This window comes from Melospiza melodia, chromosome 5, assembly GCF_035770615.1.
Source record: "Melospiza melodia melodia isolate bMelMel2 chromosome 5, bMelMel2.pri, whole genome shotgun sequence".
Classification (NCBI taxonomy): domain Eukaryota; kingdom Metazoa; phylum Chordata; class Aves; order Passeriformes; family Passerellidae; genus Melospiza; species Melospiza melodia.
In genome coordinates, this window is record NC_086198.1 from 9383799 (window position 1) to 9403492 (window position 19694).

Below are 19694 nucleotides of genomic sequence, written 5' to 3' on the forward strand. Positions count from 1 at the left end.
GACATCCCCTTTCATCTGTCTTAAATCAGAGAGAGAAACTACACCTTAATTGGAAACTGTGGAAATTAGGGAATGGTGGAGTTGACTAAGGCTGACTCATAACAGGTCACCTAGCAACTTAGTCATAAGTCTCAGGCAGAAAGAATATCTCTGCACACACTGCACTTCTGTCAGCAACAGACCCATTTGCATCCCACCCTTGTTCAGCACAACAGACTCTTACCCAGGGTCATCTCAGAAGTAAGGCTGGACATGAAAAGCTTGGTTTCAGTCAGACTGGGCTTATCTTCCCAGTCTGTGTCTGTGTCTTCAGTTTGAAGCAGGAGTGCTTTTCTGATAGAAGTATACTGATCTACCCCGCTTACTTTGCAGTGGTTCACATCATGTTGTGCTCTTGGAGGACAGAACTGGATTCCTTTCAGATGAAACTAAGCCAGAAAGTGAGCTCCAAGAACTCATCTAGTGTGCATCTGCTTCAGTCTGTGGGATGAGATTAGAGCTAGCCTGGAGTAAAACCTTCTGACGTGTGTAGGGGTGGAGATCTCATTCTAGAGATTTTCTTCTTCTGGTCTGCACTCCTTGCTGATGCAGATGTAGCCCTAGTTCTCTGTTGTTCTTCCTCTGCTACCTCATAAAGTCCTTTTTTTTAAATTAACAGCTTGTACACTATCATATACATATATCATTGGGCATATAAAGTCACTTGCATTTCTCTCTGTTTGAAATCCTGAGTACCCATAAAACCTACACCGGATGAGAGATTTGGATGTGAGGGCTTCTGTGAAGATCTTTTGTATCAGACAAGGCATCATTGATCTTGTCTAAGAAGATAAGAACCCCTGTCCACGAGAGGTCACTGTGAGAGCTGTGAGAACTTCACAGGGAAGCCAGTGGCTTTGGCAGGGGAGTTGAAGAAGCTGCTGCTGTTTGCCCGCTGCATAATCAGTCAGTTGATTGCCAAGCAATTTTTGAAATGGTTGTATGCAACCTATCCAAGGAGGGCATTCTTCCAGACTACTGACATCATGCAGCTGGTACTTTTACATTTGCTACAAGGAAATGCTTCCCAAGCCCAACCCTCCCTCAGAAGTTCATCATTAAAACCTCACCATCATGTCTCGTCTTGCTGTTGGGATATATGGGAGCTTATGGTATTTTATTACGCCTTCTTCTACATTCCAGTAAAACCCAGTTTGTTAGTGTGTGTAGATGCTGAAGAATGAGAGATACCATGCTGGCTTCTGAACTAAAACCCACATATTTTTGCATTAGCATGTTACCATGCCTGAACTAATTACCCATGCTAGCAAGATGAGGTGGCTTTTGGGACTCCTATGCCAGCTCACGTGGGGCTTTCTAGCATTGCACTGCATTCTGTGCACAAATGAACCCTAAAAGGTAATTCTGAAAATGACAGAAGCTTTCCTTCCAGGTAAAATAATTGAAAAGAAGCCTCAGGAGGGAGTAACTGAGAGCAGAAGCATAACAGTAGCATTTTTTACCAGATTTTGACTGATTAACTCCAGTTGTGCCAAAAGAGATTCGGCGGTTTATGCTAGATAGAAGATTTTCTTGTCAAGGGTAAATATCTCCTGTTACTGTAAGATACAGCCCATAGAGTCCAGAGCCTGACGGTAAAGGACCAACAAAGAACTCTTCAGAGAAGTTCTAGAAAGATTTACTGTTTTTCCTTACCTTTGGCTTTGGATTTCCTGCCACTTTGCATGTAAATGTGACTGGCATTCCCTCAAAGATTTTGTAGTGCTTCAGCTTTATCTCAAAATAGGGTGACATACTGTTATCAACAGGTTCATCTCCATGTTGCACTTCATCATCTGATTCTTCCACAGGAGATCTCTCCAGCCTGTATTCAATTTCACTGATCAGCCTTTGCTCAAAGCTGGAGACTTTATATTCCTGTCAAATGAGAAGTAGATATTAGTGTCCAGCTTCAACACATTGCTCAGGAAGATATGTTCTTAATATTTGGATTTCTTTATTTTACCAATCTTTAACAAGCCATTAAGTTTTTACATATAAAAGGAAACTGTATCTTGTTGAAGAAAAACACTATAATCCATGTCTCCAATAGCTTCCCTATGAAACAATCGAGACATCTGGTATGAGGCAAAAACTGTATTTCATGTTGTCTTAAGGTCTAATTTATAAGGGGAAAGAAAGTCATTGGTTGCTTTCTTTCCATTAAAAAAAATCCTGTAAGAATAAAAGTATTCTGGGGCAGTTCATAAAGACAAAAGGAACACACTAATATTTCCTTGAGGGTACAGACAGATTTAGGGTGGGTTTTGTTTCCAGATGGCTAGAAGACCATATGGTTCACATCTGCTATTTGCATAGAACTCTACCAGAGGCTGAACCAGAAGGATAAAATTATTTTGTTTACAGTTGCCTGTAAAAATGAGGACAAAAATAAGAGAAAATTGCAACAGTGGCAGTCCATGATAGTTGTTTCCCTTTACTCCTGTTGCTATGATTCTCTTTGTATGGGATCCTCCCTTAGAAACAAAATTTACTGTAATTGTATTGAAGATATAGCAAGAAGAGCAGAAAGATTCATCGAGTGACTTGCTTGAATTTGTTATGATTTACTGATATACACTGTTATTTGCTTTCTTGAACTGTTACTTTGCAGAATTCCTGCTTGGAATCTTACTGATAAGAGTGACAACGTCAGACTGTAAAATAGCTCAGAAGCAGGAAAAAAAAAATTTAGCCAATGCTCTTCTCAGTCAGCAGAAATTCAGACACTTTCAAATTGCTTTTGGCCATTGTCTCTGACTCTTGTATTTAAGAACATGCATCTCATGCAAAGTATCCTTTCACATTCCCATCCCCTGTTGCTGCCTCTGGTCTGAGAATGATATGACATGCTTCTATACTAATGCTTCTATAACTAATCATAACCCTCGATAATTGCAACAAATGGAAGAGCAGAGGAATACCTTGTAAGCTGCAGATAGTTTTAAAATTTCTTTGTTTCCTGAAGTGCACCATAAAAGTAAACCATGAAGTGTATGACAGTTAGTAACATGTCAGTGTATGTTATTGTTACAGCACAAAGATAGTGGAGCACATGATGATTGCTATTAAAATGTCTGCACTCACACAGGCTTCCAGAACAACTTGAACATCCTCATAAATGGAGTGCAGTCCAATTCTCCACAGTTATTAATGCTAGAAGACCTCTTATTATTAACCAAGAACAGTAGAATTGAAAGAGGACAGAAAGAAAAACAGACAAAAAAAAAAAAAAAACAAGACAGAAAAAGGTGAAAATTATAACCTTTTGAATATCCATGGGACTCACTACAGAAGCACCAACCGAGCGAGCTTCCTGCAAGGGTAGAAGAAAAGATCAAGAGGAGAAAGAAGACCAAGAGATATCCATGACAGTTCCTCAGTTTTTATCAGGAGAATGTGCTTTGTGCAGCACCATAAGCAAATGAATATTTCTGAATAGCAGCCCTGGCATCTGAACAATGGAGAGTGTGTACCTGGCCTTTCAGGCAGACTTTCTGTTGTGGTTTTGATCTGCACCCAAAAAGTGCCTATTACACAAATAAAGAGAAGATGGTTTCAAGATAGGAGATGCATTTCTGCCTTCAGAGACTTAAAGGTCAGGACAGAACAGGATAAACAGAAGAGTTTAAAGCAGAAAGCAGACATTCGAGAAGTCTCAGCCTTATGGAAAAACTGAGCAATGGACATGTGATCCTCCAGGTTATTTCACTAATAGATAACACATAACTTCTGTAATCAGTAACTATCCTATCTTGTATATATTTAGTGTCCTCTGTAGGATTTTATTTTAATGACAATCATAGTCAGTAAAAAAGAAAAGCTGAAAGGCATTTTTTCCTGTGAAATTGTAGAGTTATGTGGCACCTGCATTGCAGGATCTTCTTCTGGTTCCTGTATGTTGAAGACAGTTGCAGCGCTGTCTGCTCCCAGCAATCGACGAGCCATTTTTTCCTCGTATGTTAATCTCTGAACAAAAAATAAAAAGGACATGAGGGGGGAAGCAGAAGAAAGAAAAAAATAGTATTTCTTCAATGACAAAGCAGTACACAGTAAGCAATGCTTAAAGTAATGTTGGTAAAAGAGAGCAGCAATATGTTTCTAACAGAAATTTTCTACCACAGATTGTAATGCATTTTTTTAGTATTACAAGTGGCTCTTTTGGCTTAAGCAACCCTTACACTGACTCTGCCATTTGTTTCCATCCTCATGCCAGGAACTTGGGTAGGAATGAGCAATAGGAACTGCTTAAATCATGGCCATCAGAAGAGGGCATATCAAATCATCCCAAATCTTATCCAAGTCATTCTGTTCAGTTTTCACATTAGAACCACAAGGCAGAAAACACTGCCACAAAATAAGGAGATTCTACTCTACTTGAATATTTTGTCCAAAATACAGAAAAATGTATTCTTCAAGATTTTAAAATTTCTATTTCTTCTTACTCTTTCAGAAATTTAGGAGACAGCTTATAAAAGGCAATTTACACTGAGAAAACAAATTAAAGGCATATCTTAATGCATAAGCCAATTATTTCATTATTAGTTTTCTTCCTGCATTTTCAAATGCATTTCAGACACTTTCTTACAAATCAACATTGCAAAAAATGCAAGTTTGTGGAAGACAAATCAATTTCATGGTGAAACACTTCATTGAAGGAGAAAAATGAAAACTGAATGAAGAATGGAAATTGTAAATATTTAAAAGCATACTGCATGTATGCTTTAAAAAAAAATCTCATGTAATTTATTTTTGTCTTAATGTCATATTGCAGCTAAACCAGCAGGCTGAAACTCATGACAACTAGGTAGCAGTGTTGCCTCGGCTACAAGCATCTAAGGAAATCATGAACTTTTCTTCACTTATATTTCTTCTGCAGTCACTCCAAGTGCCCACTTTCATGATTACACATACAGAATTTACCCAAGACAGGAATCTGCAAGGCAAAAGCCACAAGGCAAGCACCAAAACAAAGTTTATTTAGTTCAAGCTCCCACATCATCTGATCACAGTTGGTCTCTTTTTTTTATACCTTGGGCCATGTGGGCATTCTCAGGACATTCCATTCATTTGCCCAGGCCAAACATCTCCCTCACTTTCCAAAATAGGCATTGACAGTCATTCTCAGCCCACTTCCTTGGAAAAAACAGGAACTAATACACTATGGCAGTGATTTTGCTTAACTGCTACAGAAAACTGCCAAATGCTGTGCAGCCAATGGAGAAAGGTAACAGAAGCAGCAGATGCTCTGAACATTCTCCCTACTTCACTCCGTTGACCTTATTAAGAACCAAAATCGAGCAATGTTGATAGACAGTCTGACTCAATGGGCTTTCTTGAACTACACCACCAGAGTTCACAGCTCAGACCTAGAAGCAAACTTAGTAAAATTCTGGGCATTGTTCTGAGAAATGTAAAATTCCACTTCCTTTCAAAGTGACACAAAGGCATCCCAAGGTACTCAGATTTTTAAAAAAATATTTTATTGACAAAAGAGGGGTGACAGTTTACATTTTAAAAATTACCTTCGTCCTAAAAGAGATTCCTGCTTCAAAGATAGTGTCTTAATAACTGTAAAAACTTCTTAGTAAAGTTGCTTCTCATCAACTCTGAGCAGGAAGAATTTGGTATTTTATCTTTCATGTGTATCTTAAGGGTATAAAAAGGAACAGAGCTCTTTGTGGCTGTGCATTTCCATTACTTGATATGCTCATTTTACCTCATGTTTTGACTCCTCAAACAGGTCATTAACCCTTGATCTGCAAGTTAGTGCTATGGGTTATTTCTGTTCTACTGGTCAAAATTCTATCAGTCAAAAGAAGTCCCCCCAGCTGCAGAATCCAATGATGCCTGATTCCTACTGGGTTGTTTATCATGATGAGCTGCCTTGTACCTCCTCTGATGTCCAGTTACCACCTACTGCTTCCCCCATCATCCAGTGGCTGGGCACAAGGTAGAATGAGCCTGGACTGAATCAGAGCTGTGCATGTTCATCCACTCAGTAATGAACAGCTGAAAGCAAATGGCCCTTGAGGCTCAAAGAGTCATGGAGGTACAGACTGTGCAGGCTTCTTATGCAAATTCACCATTTTGGTGACCTCCATTGCTTTGTTAAGTCCAAGCAAAGTTGTCAAATGGGAGAAGGAATGATAGAACGAAATGTATCATTCCTTTTGGAAATGCAGTTTTGAAAGTTCAATTAAAAATTATAAATACATAAAAAGCAATCTACAACAATTATTTTATATGTAGCACAGCTCAGAAACTACCAATGGTGCCCACACTCACTCACTCCCATTCCCCAGGGTATTTTATGTTTTTATACCGGTTGCCCGTTGTTCAAAAGGTCTTCTTTGAAGCGAAGTTTTCTCTCCAGATCCTGAATTACAGCGTCCTTTGACCCTTGAATCTCTTCATCTGATGCTATCCTAGCAGTCCTGCCTGTTTTCTTGGGAAATCCTCTGCAAAACAGTACCAAAAAAAATCATGAGCTTTCCTGAAGTAATTTGTACTTAGGAATGTATCTGGAATCAGTGTTATAAATGAAGAAAACAACATTGTGTCTTTGAAACTAGAGGTTTGACATCTTTCTTTCTACAGTGCCCCTACTAACTCACTCTACTGATTAAATGGTTAGTTTAAGGACAAAGATGCAATTATCCTTTATTTGTGCTTTAGTTGAAATAGCCCTCAGGATTGCTTGGCAATGCCTGCAAACACCATACACTCACAGATGAGCAGTGGCAATAAAGCAAAGTGAGAGGAAACATGAAAGAGAAAGCATGACTAGGTAAGTGGGGATGGAAGATAAACTAGGTTCCTGTGAAGTACCAGAAAAAAGATCAGGAAGATGTAAGAAAAGGCAGTTAATTATTAATTTCTTATGTTATTTATTAACTAATTCCTTGTAGCAACTTTGCAATAACTGCATAACTTCATGTTTATTCTTCATATCTCTGTGAACACATACCCATAAGGCAACACATAAATGCTGTTGCTCAAAGAAGAGCCATTCACAGCCTGGGTTACACTGGGAAAAAGTCATCCTTGTGAAGCAGTTCTCAGCAGCAAGATTTCCCAGTGGAATTGCAACCATTTAGCAGTTCACATTCACAGAGCTAATTTATTCCTCTTACCAGCTTACAGGAAATTTTATTTTTCCAGACTGCACTAATATTTAACATTTTACAGTAATGTTATGATGGCTTTATTGCTGGAAATGCTCAACATGGGTGGTTTCTACTGGAGATCAGCTGTTCTTAACATAGTTGTGAAGAAATCAGCATTGGTATCATATTTGAAACTTGTAGCACACCTCACTTCTCCAGTGAAGTCACACAGGATTGTTTAAAACACTGATAACTGGTTCAATATTAGTTTACAGGGTCTTTGTTGAGTAAATAGGGCTCAGCCCCATTACATGTGAATGACATGGAAAACATGGAATTGAATCAGGTAAATAGACAAATTCAGATGACAGACATAGGAAAAAAAATCAGACTAGCATGTAACTGGCAAATTTATTTCCAATACCCAACTTAATAATTTAATTACCAGTGCCAAAATTCTAAACAAGAATCATACGCAGATAACACATTTTCTTGGATAATATTAAATTCTATGTTTCTATGGTTAGAGAGACTTCATTCTTCAGCAAGTGCTTTCAACGGTAATTTCCAGCAATAGAAAAAAATTTAAAAATACACATATACTCTCAAAAGCCAAAAAGGAATTAAGTAAATAGATGCAGAAGACTATAGTTGTAAACATTCCTAACTAAAACATTTTCATATTCCATTGTTGTAAGTAAATCCAAAATGTGAAAACAGTGAAGTTCTTGTAAAAAGGACTGCATTTTTACATTAAATCCCAGCAGAAGAGCAGACATTTGCCTAATTTCACAAACAGACATAGAACTACATCCCTTGCCCTAGAAATATTCATCTGTTAGCTGGTGACCACCAAGAAGAATAATTCCCTCAGCTTTCAGCTGAGGTCTTCTCAGTCACAATAAGAAAGCAAGTCTCCTCTACTCTGTTTTGGGGAAGATATAGGAAAACTGTTCCATCTACAGGGAGCCAAGAGAATGTTAAGAGGCAGGGACAAGGTCTCTTCAAGAAAGAGCTGCCTCAATAACTCCAGAAATTTGGTGCAGTAAATGTAAAGGAAGACATGGAAAGAAAATGGACAGGAGACGGTGGGAAGAGTGGATCAGAAGGGAATGTCCCTCAGGACAGCTCAGCATCAGCTGGCAGGATGGTGCCACCTGCTTCTCCCCTTACAGTCCTTCCCTTCACCTCCCAGTCCTTAATCACCTAGGCCAGCATTGCCATGAAACCAAATTTTGTCACTTTTGAGTCTACAGCCCCCCCCCCAAAAAATTAAAAAGCCCCAAACAAACAACAATGACACCACCCAAACAAAACAAAACAAACCCAACCCAAAAATGAGCCAACTTCAAGGCAGCAAATTTCCAGTTTGGCTTCACCTGTACCAGCTTTCAAAGGAGACATGCATCCTCCCTTGAAAATTCCAAGTAATACATTAAGAAACAGCTTTCATTTCTCATTCTCACAAATTTTATACTTGACTAACAAACAGAGCTTTTCCAGAAAAAGGCCTATTTATACTTGCTTATGCTACTCAACAGGCTGTAAAGGTGAAATGTACAGTTCACCCAAGTAAGTCACAACAGTGTATGAAAAGAAGAACGAGCTACGTGCTTGGGAGTGGATTTCACGTAAAGGATTTTCTGAAGCACTATTGATTATGTCTGAAAACAAAACACCCTAAGCAAATACACACATTTTTCACAGGGAAATGAGTACCCAGAGAATTTAAAGTTAGTAAGTTCAACGTCCACACTAAACACAGAAAAACAATATCACAGTCCATTTCTAAACAGTGTAGGATAATAAGAAAATGGAAATTGAATCATGTTAAACCTCATGTTTATCTCTTTGTCAGGCTGAAGGGCATGCAGATAGGCAGCAAGAAGTAGCTTTAATACATTTCAGCTTATGGCTTCTGAGTTAGCCTTCAGGAGCTGCAGTAAGTTCCCTAGTAAATCAGGGAAACAGAGTCTGGTTGAAATTTCTATGATATGGCTGTGTAAAGCTATTCAGTCTGAATATTCAGCTATTCAGAGATAACCAGTGATTTCTTTTTCTATCAAACTGCAATAATATAGTCCAATGAAGCATTTCGAAGACCTCTGTATACTAAGTTGAGCGCTTAGGATATCAGCCTTAAATGGAAAAGTGAAATAGAGAAACACATTTCTCAAACTGGCTGATGAAACTTAATTTGCAGAGGCTGTAATTCATTCTCAGGTAACAACTGCTGCTTACAATAATCTTCATCATTTGTCTAGAGGTATTCTAATGATGAAACTCAGGAAAATGTTCAAAGCATGACAGCAATGCTAAAGGAAAATTAGCATTAACATGTTAAGCATCTTTTGAGAATCTATGAGATTAAAACTTGGAAATGAACAGTATTATTTCAAAAGGAAAATAAATATAATTCCAGGGCAGGCCAGTATAAGACATGAAACTGAGCTGTTTTCCTTTATTCCTTGCTATTAGACACTGAATCCAGTTTTACCATTGCACTTCAAGAAAAATACAGCAAATTGGAGAGTTTTAGAACAAGAAAACTACCACATGGTTTTAAAAGCATAGCTTTTGTGACAAACTATGTCACACACAGAGAGGCAAAAATTCTTGTTTATTTAGTCAGGAAATTAGGAGAATGAAGATAGACAGGCAAATCAAATGAAATGTCAGAAATCAGACAACAGCTGATATCAGAAAATGGCATTTAATCATTCTTCATGTCCATTGAGGATGGTAAGTCACAATAACTTGAAGAAGAACAGGCCTAGCTTAGACACAAACAATGTAGAACTCTCCTTCCTCCGCCCTACAACAGTGACATTTAAACGCTGGAACAAGTTGTGTAGCAAAGCTACATAGGAATTTTACTTAAGAACAAGGTATGCAAATATGACAGCAATGACCTGGGGATCCTGGGGAACTTTTAACAGGAGAGGCAGAGTCCTTAACAACCTTCCAGATCTCTGGTTTTGTGTTAGATGATCCCGAGCTCTGCACAGTCCATGTGGAAGTGTCACCCAAGACCTAGTCAAGGCAATTTGCCTGAAAAGTAGATTATCATCCCCATAGTATTTAAGCAAGGAAGCAGTTGGTTTAAAAATTTAATAATAAAAGTGAGCACTGGTCAATTTCTTTAAATACCTTTGGAGAGCTTCTCTCTTTCTCTTTTGGAGAGCTTCTCTCTTCCTCTTTATTTTAAATTGGGACAAAAAACTCAAAGCAGTGCATAAGGAAACACAGCTCTTCCTGCAGATGCTCTGCTTCCACCCCCTCTTCAGAATCTTTCTCTAAATATATACACTTCAAAAACTGTCCAAATAGATACATGTGTGTGTATGTATATGCATGCATACATACATACCCCTCAGCAAGTTAACTCTTATGACATACATTCTTGGGATGAATTTCAAAATGTCCACAAAGAATGATAACAAATAGAAGGACTTTAGTAAATCTATCTTCCAAAGCACAGATCCTTTCAGCCTGAGTAATGGTTTACATGGCAAGACAGCCTGGCAGCAAACTTTCTTCAGCTGCTTTTGCAAATATTTTCCACCATCCTTACATGTCCTTATCTGGATGCATTTAGCTCTAAAGATTTGTGTCCTTGGTAACGCATGAGCTTTCTTTCTGTCTTCTCTCAGGGATAATATCAAACAAAAAAAATCTGCCAATTCATTTATGTATTTGTATATTCATTCTTTGCCCAAGGCAAATTTCAGATTTGCTGCATTAAGCTAGCAAGAGACAGCATATTTCAGGCTATTGACAGCATCAGTCTCAAGCACACAACCACCACCACAAATGTGCAGAGAAATGAACAGGCTCGAGAAGTAGGCTGCAACTCATATGGATTTTAAGCACCTCTGAAATACACATCACCCAAGTCAGTGGGGGCTTGAATCCAGGTGTAGATAGAAGCACAAATGTTTGAATTCTTTTGGTCAGAAAGAGTGTAATGAAATTTCCAAAACTGTCATCTTAATTCACACAGAGATTTTTGACAGCAAAGATTTTTGCAGCCTCGGCTTCGCTCTCCTTAGTTTTGAATATTTGCCCTGACATTTGTTTAGAATGAAAGCCAAACCAGCAGTACTTTTTATGTTTTAATTACACGGAGTGCATGCTGGATGCAATTCCCTCTTTTTTTATGTACCTTTTACAGTGTAAACAAGGGCAACAGGCTGGCTGTTGTTATCCTTCCAAGAACAAATTCCTGTTTGCAGCCAATATGGCTTAGTTTCACAGAAATCCAAGTTAATTCTCTGGTACTGAGGTAATGAACAGTAACTGGATTTCTTTTTCCTTTAAAACTAAAGCTTTCCAAAAATACAGCTAATTCCCGCTCACTTCACACATTTTTAACTTACTGTAAAAGCAAAGTTACTACAAGCACTGTAACAGGTCACAAACTTTGAAGCTGCAGCTGTATAATAAAATTGGTTTAATCTGATCTTGTCATACATGCTGTGGAGACCAGGAGCTTCAGCTGTGTCCAGTAATGTGATGCTACATGCATCTGAATTAAGGGAATGCCTGAAGAGCAGACCTGACTAAGGGTGACTTCCAGCAAATGGAACAAATGTAACAAAAGTTCAATTATTTCTACCACCAGTGTTCTGAAACTGTGGTTGAAAAAAAAAAATCATGTCTCAGCATTGGATAGGGTTAAGACAGAAATGAACAACATAACTTTCTGAATATCTTTGATCCCTCTTAATGTTTAGACAACAAAGAGTACAACTCACCTACAAAGTGCATGAGTGCTACCACTTTTTTTTCTCTAAAGCTTATGTTTAAAAATGCATTTTTACTCATTGAAAGAAGAATTACTACTTTTTCATTCCCCTCTTCAGTTCCTTCCCCTCCTGAGCAAGCTATCTCTCTGCCTCATGCTGCACTGGTTACTGTAGCTACATAAGCACCATTTGCCTTTTAAAAGATGTGCATATATTTTGATATCAAATCAAAAATCAAATGCCTATTTTGTAATCTGAATTTCTGATTATTACCAGCAGTATGCTGGAACTGATGGTAAGAAGAAATAACTAAAGCATCAACTGCTTTAGATAGAAAAGGCTGGCACAATCCTCATAGTCCTGACATTTTTAGAAGAACAGGTAACCGTGAGAAGCATGTAAAGAAAAAGCTACACTGGACTAGGAAAAGGTGTCATATTCAAAATATCAACTAATTCCAGTTGATGTGGTGTTACTGGTTAAGGTCTCTGCAACTATCAAGCATTGTACCCGACTTTTACATTCACAGATGTTTTTGTGGCATTTAGATCTGTTTAAAATAAAGAAGTTATAAAATTAAGTCCCCTGAAAAGAAAAACCTACAGACCAAAACAAGCATCAAAGCCATGCTGTGAACAGCCTCTCTTTTCAATAGGAAAATACATGTACTAATTATCTTAGTTAAGTTCACTGCCATCTTCAATATTCTTAAGTAGCTGCAAATACCATTTTGAAAGAGAACTGGATAATGCATATCTTGAAAATTAATACTTCCAGATGCAATGATTGTCAGGATACTGTTATTTTGGCTAATGTCTGAGTGTCTCCATGTTACCTTCCTGAGCTCTACTTGTGCACAGCTTTAATTGATTAGATCTGGGGCACAACCTGGATTTCTAAGTTCAAGTGGAACAAATATGCATTCATCATATCTCAGAAAAGCTGATATGGATATGTATTTTATGACAAGCATGTGCAAAAACGAAGTCCCCAATATGAGCTGTTTCTTAGCACAACCAACAGGAATTGGTCTAACATCACAGCTAAACCCCTCATGAGTTGGTATAATAGCCACAAGTACTACCCAAGCTATGGGAAAAGAAAATTTTCAAGAAAATTTAAACAAAAATTGTTTAATGGACAGGAGCAATAGCTTAACAAAATTGGAGGTTGAGAATGAATGCAAACCCTGATATTTTCTGGAATTTTTCCAGTGACAGCAATACTTGCCTTTAGATATGTTTTCCCAATATGTTATCTGGGAATATCTCCAGGTATGACTGAATAGGCAGCAAAGAGAGATGAAGTTTCTCTCTTTCTCATAAGCAAGGAAAACACCTTGACCTGTCTTCTCAGTTTGATGTTGGAGTTCTTAATCAAGGTACTTCCTTCTATGCATCATGATTTTCACATCAATCCTACTGTAGATAACATCCATTTTTAAAAAGTTGTGACAAGCATAACTTACAGAAAGTCCCATCTACATAAGACAGCCATGCAGTTTACTCTAAAATGAAAGCTGGCTTTTGTGCTGGGAGAGTGTTGAAGGCTGTAAGGTAAAAAGATAGAGAAGTGTATTTCTCCTCAGAGTGGTCACCGTCATTGCCAGTTGACTAAAGGAACATGACAATTACTAAAATATTTGTTACAATTCCATTTGAGACAGAATGCAATGGACAAATCACAGTACACAGCTGCAAGAACAGGCCAGTAGCTCTGATTCAAAAAGTGCAAACTCTTTCTTATATTGCTTTTTTCATGATTCCCACATAATCTCCTTTATGATTTGGATTTAATGTTCTAAAGGTCACTGAGACAGCAGTTAAATTTTGTGCAGAATGATAAAAGCAGCTTATTTAATTACATTCTATAAGGTAATTGTACAAGGTTTTCCATTTTCCATCCTTTTCCAGAAAGTAGTAACTCAATATTCATGTTCTTTCACCAATTCTATACAGTGATATTTTTTCCTGTTTTTAACTAAGGTAGTATTACTGAAGATATCTACTTTTAGAAAAGGTCCCCTTTAAGGAAAATCATTAATTTTTAAAGTTGCCTTCAAAAGGATATATGTATAGCTAACAATATTTATTTTTATACATAGAAAGAGATCCCATTTCTCCAGGATAATTCCACATCCTTTATGGTTGTGGCAGGTTTTATACTTTTTAAAAGCAAATATTCACTAAATAAATAGTCAACAAATCCTTCTCATGAGATTATTTGTGCTTTCACAAATGCTCATGTAAACATATAATTTATGTGTTTAGTTGGAACTTTTAAGTATACTTATCTCTATTCCTTCACATGTAACCTTTTGATTTTTTTCTAGGAACAGTGAAGATCAGTTTCTAGCTTCTACAAACTTAATTGTGAACTAACCCCCCTCTGTTGTATGTTTCTGCCACATTAACTCTCTTCCCTGAAAGTGGTTTGTAACCAAAAGCTAATCTGAATACAACAGATCCACCCACCCTGGAATTTTCTTTAGGTAAAGAAGGAAAGAACTGAGATTTTTAAGAACAGTGTTCAACAAACTTACTCCAGCCAAGTTTTACCTCAGAAATTATTGACAAGTGCTCATAATTCCCTTAAGTACTTAATTAGCTATGCAGTTCCACCAGCACTTTTCTTCTGCTTAATAACACAATGCTCTAGCAAGACCTGAAGTTTACCAAATCTATTCCATTAATAAAAAAGGTTATTGCCAAAGCTTGTTCATTAACACCACCATAGCCACAGCTTGAAAATACTGGTCACTGTAAAGTGTCTAGAGCTTACTGGAAAATTGAGATATAATTTATTCAAGGCAAACACTCACCATATTGTTGCAAATAAATGCTTAAAATATTTAAAGATTGATTAGTAGGTATTAATGTCCAAATAAAATGTAGTAAATTCACAAGTAGTTATTCCCATAATACACACAACACTGTAAGACCACATGCTATTAAAAAAAAATCCAAAACAACCAAACCACAAACTCCATTCCAAACAAATTAACAATTCCCACTGCAATGTTTCCAAATCTATCCAAATTTAACTGGAAAGGATATTCATTGGTTCAAACTAGTTTAGCTATGCAGTCACTTCCACAGAATCTCAGGGTTCAAAACCAAGGAAAATGTTGAATCATTAGCATGGTATTTACTGTTCATGGGCCCACAGAATACAGGAATTGAAGAGAGGGTTAGAAATGTTTTTACAGAATCACAGAATATTCTGAGTTGGAAGGGACTCACAAGAAAAACTGAATCCAACTCCTGGCCACACACAGGACAGCCCAAGAGTTACACTGTGTGCTTGAGAGCAATCCCAAATACTCCTTGAATCCTGTCAGCCTTGGTGTTGTTACCACTACTCTGAGGAGCCTGTTCTACACCCAACCATCCTTTGGGTGTAGACCAAGTATCCAACCTAAACCTGCCCTGACTCAGCATCCAGCCATTCCCTCGGGTCCTGTCACCGGTCACCACAGAGCAGAGATCAGTGCCTGCCCCTCCTCTTTTCCTCACAAGGAAGCTGCAGACTGCAGTGAGGTCTCCCCTCAGTTTCCTTTTCTCCAGGCTGAACAGCCCAAGTGACCTCAGCCACTCCCCCATACGGCTTCCCCTCAAGGCCCCTCATCCTCTTCATTGCCCTCCTCTTGACTCTCTTTAATGGCTTAATGTCTTTTTTGTATTGTGGCATCCAAAACTGCACACAGGACTTGAGGCGAGGCCACGCGAGTGCAGAGCAGAACAGGACAATCCCCTCCTCCTTTCCTGGCTGGGGGTGCTGCACCTGATGCCCACCAGTGCATAGTTGGCCTCCTGGCTGCCAGGGCACAATGATTTTCCATCAATCAGGACCTCCAGTCCCTTTCCAAAGAGCTGCTCTCAAGCCTCTCATTGCCCAGTCTTCTTGTATATCCAGAGGTGCCCTGTCCCAGGTGCAAAATCTAGCACTTGCCTTTATTAAACATCACACAGTGGGTCATTACTCAACCCTCTAATTTGTCAAGATCTCTCTGCAGGGCCTCTTTGCCCTCAAGGTAGTTGACAGTTCCCCCCAGTTTAGTATCACCAGCAAATCTACTTAGTATTCCTGTGAGTTCTGCGTCAAAGTAATTCATGAAGAGCACTGGCCCTACATTGGAGCCATGTGGAACCCCACTGGTGACTGTTTGCCAGCCTAATATAACTCTGTTTACTGGAATTCTTTGTGCCTGACCCGTGAGCCAGTTGAGCACCCATCGTACGATGTGCTGATCCAGCTGAATGCTGGACATGTTGTCCAGAAGGACACTGTGAAAGACAGTGTTGAGAGCTCAACCAAAGTCCAAAGAGATTACATGAACAGGCTTCCTTTGCTCAGCTAGGGGGGTTACCTTGTCATAAATTGAAATAATGCTAGTCAAACAGGGCTTTCCCCTGATGAAGCCATTCTGGTCAATGACTGCATTATCCTTCAGGTGTTTTTCAGTAACTCCAAGAGTAATCTTCTCCATAATTCTACCAGGCACTGAAATGAGACTGACAGACCTGTAGTTTCCTTTGTGCTATTCCTGAAAACTGGGACAACATTAGCCAGCATCGAGTCAAGTGGGACCTCTCCAGATTCCCAAAACAGTTCAAAAAAACATTGAAAGAAGTCTTGTAATGACATCATCCAGCTCTTTGAGGATTCCAGGACGAATCCCATCAGGCCCCATAGACTTACAGGGACCCAGCTGGAGCAGTGATTCCCTCACAAGTTCAGAGTTGACTCTGAGTTTATAATTCTCAGAATCCTCATCCTTCAGCTCAGGGCACTGAGCCCCCCATAGTCCATGACTGGCTCTGAAAACTGAAGAGAGCATTAACTCCCTCTGCCTTGTCTATGTCCCTGTTCATATGGTGAACATACTCATAATTTAACATGTCACTGTTATTTCTGGACTGCCTTTTGCAACTAGCATATTTTTTAAAGTTCTTTTTATTGTGCTACACAGTACTGACTGGCTTCAGCTCACATTGAGCTTTTCCCTCACAATTTTCTCCTCATGGAGGAGAACAGCATCTCTGTTGTCCTCCCATGTCACCTTGCTTCTGCTGGTCAAACATTTAATTTTTTTTTGCCTTTCCTCTAGAAGAAGATCCCTGCCTAGCCAAGTTGGCCTTCTGCCTCAACTGCTTTTCCAACATTTTGGAATTGCCTGCTCCTGCACCCATAGGAGGTGGTGCTTAAAAAGTCACCAGCATTGATGGACCCCAGCATCATCAAAAACATTTTCCCAGAGGACCTTACTCATTAGTTCCCTAAGCAGTCTGAAGTTTTAAATCCAATTGCTTTGTGGTTGCTGTGGCCGAGACAACCACCAATTTCCACTTCAGTCATAAGATTCTCTCTGTTAATGAGCAGCAGATCAAGGAGGACATCTTACTGAGTTGGCTCTCTTAGTGTCTGCACCATGCAGTGATCATCCAGGTGTTTATGAACCTTCTGGACCTGCTTGTATTAGCTGTATGGTATTCACTAACATTTGCCAAGTTGAAGTCCCCCATAAGGATAAGAGTGGCTAACTTAGAGATGTTCCTTAGTTGCTTAAAGAAAAACTCATCAGCATCACTATTCTGGATAGGAGGTCTATAGTAGACTCCCAATGACATTTGCATTACTTGTTCATCCCTTAATCCTTATCCAGAGGCTTTTGGCTGTGCCATTGCCAACTGTAGGCACCATTCATTCCAGACCCTCTATTACATACAGTGCCAACCTCCCTGTCTCTCCTGCCCTGCCTATCCCCCCTGAAGAGCCTGTAACCATCCTTCATGGCACACCAGTCCCAGGACTCATTGCATTATGCCAATGGTGTCATCTCTCTGGGACTGGGCCAAAGCTTTTACCTCCTCTTGGTTTGTCCTGCATCTGCTTGGATAGATTTCTCTTTTCAGTAGAAAAAATATGATACATGCATGGGAAAGGAAATGACCAAAGAAAGCTAATGAAGGTCTGACTACAAGAGGAGTAACAAAGACTATTGGCTTGTATACAGCCACAGAGAACTTTACTGGTGCTGCCTTTGACCTTTTCCAAAAACAACTGCCTGCACCCCTGCACCTGCAATGTTTATTACTTAACCTTTATTCTGCTCCTACCACAAAACTGAAAAAAATATGCCTACCAAGTTCTGCTTTTGAGGAGCAGATCTGTGGTTGTGGCAAGATTTAGCAATGACAAAGTCTTTGAAGATAAATGGCTTGACTAGTACTTCAGCTGCTGAGCAAAACTTTGAATCCAACAATTTATTTCTTGCACCCAGTCTGTAAAGCACACTGTCAGGAAACAGCATCATAATTTTCAACCAACAGATCTTGGAGATCATGGCAAAATGGTGACACTACAGGCCGAAGTTATGGAATAGCGTGTGAAGCTCAGAAACTATGTCTCGGACAGACAAATGTGCTGAAGAGGACTTGTGAGGATGTAGCAAAAGACAAAGGAAAAGAAGCAAAAAGTTAAAGGGGCCAAAAAAAGAATTGAGGCTATAGCACAAAGCAGAAGAGGCCTAAAGTTGAGGGGGAAATGGAGGCCAGGGAAAGAACTGCTCAGGAGTGGTATTAGAATTACAAGAAACAAAGTAATTTACTCAGCAAGACACACCAGGCATTAACCTACACAGTAACATGAAAAAGAAGCAGCCAGGGAAAAATTGGCAACAAAGATATATAACAATAGATTATGGCTTTTCTGCATCACACAGTACATATTTTACCATGTTTTAATGTTATAATTCAGATGACAAATGCTCACTGTGTATGTATATATACACACACACATATATATACACACACATAAATTATACACACATACATTCAGTATAGTTAACACGATCCAGCTCCCATCTGGACTTTCTTTCCCGAGGGAATGCAGAAAAACAGCCAACTACCTCATCCTCAGCTCAGACCCTGAGGTTGCTGCCTTGTTGGGGTGGGGGAAGGAGGAATATAGATAGACACACCATCATGTGCCTACCCAGACTAGCTGCTGCCCTTGGGGAAGTGAGGGGCATGGTGAAGGGGGAAGAATCTTTGCAGAGTTGTTTCTCTGTCCAAAGATCAAAGGGAATGAGGAAGAACACAACAAGTGCTTCAAGAGAGAACATGTATCCATAAGCACAGAGTAACAGGGAAAGAGGGACACAGCAGAGACTCAAGCTGCTGCTGTTACCCTCACAGCAAACAGAGGTGAGCTCAAAAATGAATCCAGCCCTTGTCAGAGCTGTATAGCTGGACTAGAATCCTCTCTTGGAAAATCAAGGGTAATAGCAGGCTTCAGTGGGCTATGCTTACTGGTCAAGCTATCAGTAAATTAATCATGCAATTTTCAGTGCTCAGTATCAACAGTAAAATTCAGCCAGTGCAAAGGACACAGTAAGACAGAAAATCACAACTATGATGACTGCAAGGGCAAATTGCACTATTTATTAATTTTTCTCCTACAAATGTTTCATAGCCAGACTCCATAATGAGCTGTATGAAATAAATCAAGATAAAGAAATGCTTTTTAAAACAGATACATGACTTATTACTTAGATATCTGTCCTCTTTCTTCTTTCTCTTTCTTTTCATATCTTGGATTGAAATAACAGAATATCCCACTGCAACAGTATGTAGCTGAGCAACTCACCTAGATACTGTAGATATGTTTAGACAAACTTCTGAACAAAGTTATAAATAAGCCTTGGATACAGCTATTCTCATTTTTGTTCTTCAGCATGTCTCTTTGTTCTCTAAGGATGGAATGAGAGTCTAGTGCCAGTGGAAAGAAAAACTGA

The 19694-nt window shown here is 39.0% G+C and overlaps 1 protein-coding gene across 10 annotated transcripts in view; it reads right to left on the reverse strand.

Annotated features, from left to right (window-relative positions):
- PALLD (palladin, cytoskeletal associated protein) overlaps window positions 1–19694 on the reverse strand; it is a 187394-nt gene that overhangs the window by 18308 nt on the left and 149392 nt on the right. For 9 of the 10 annotated variants that reach the window (XM_063156235.1, XM_063156236.1, XM_063156239.1 and 6 more), the window contains 4 exons: window positions 6365–6500; window positions 3907–4008; window positions 3305–3355; window positions 1696–1917 (listed from right to left, as the gene is read on the reverse strand). In XM_063156235.1, the coding sequence (XP_063012305.1) occupies window positions 1696–1917; window positions 3305–3355; window positions 3907–4008; window positions 6365–6500 (511 nt within the window). The remainder of the gene's footprint in view (window positions 1–1695; window positions 1918–3304; window positions 3356–3906; window positions 4009–6364; window positions 6501–19694) is intronic. The other variant, XM_063156237.1, reaches the window with a different exon arrangement.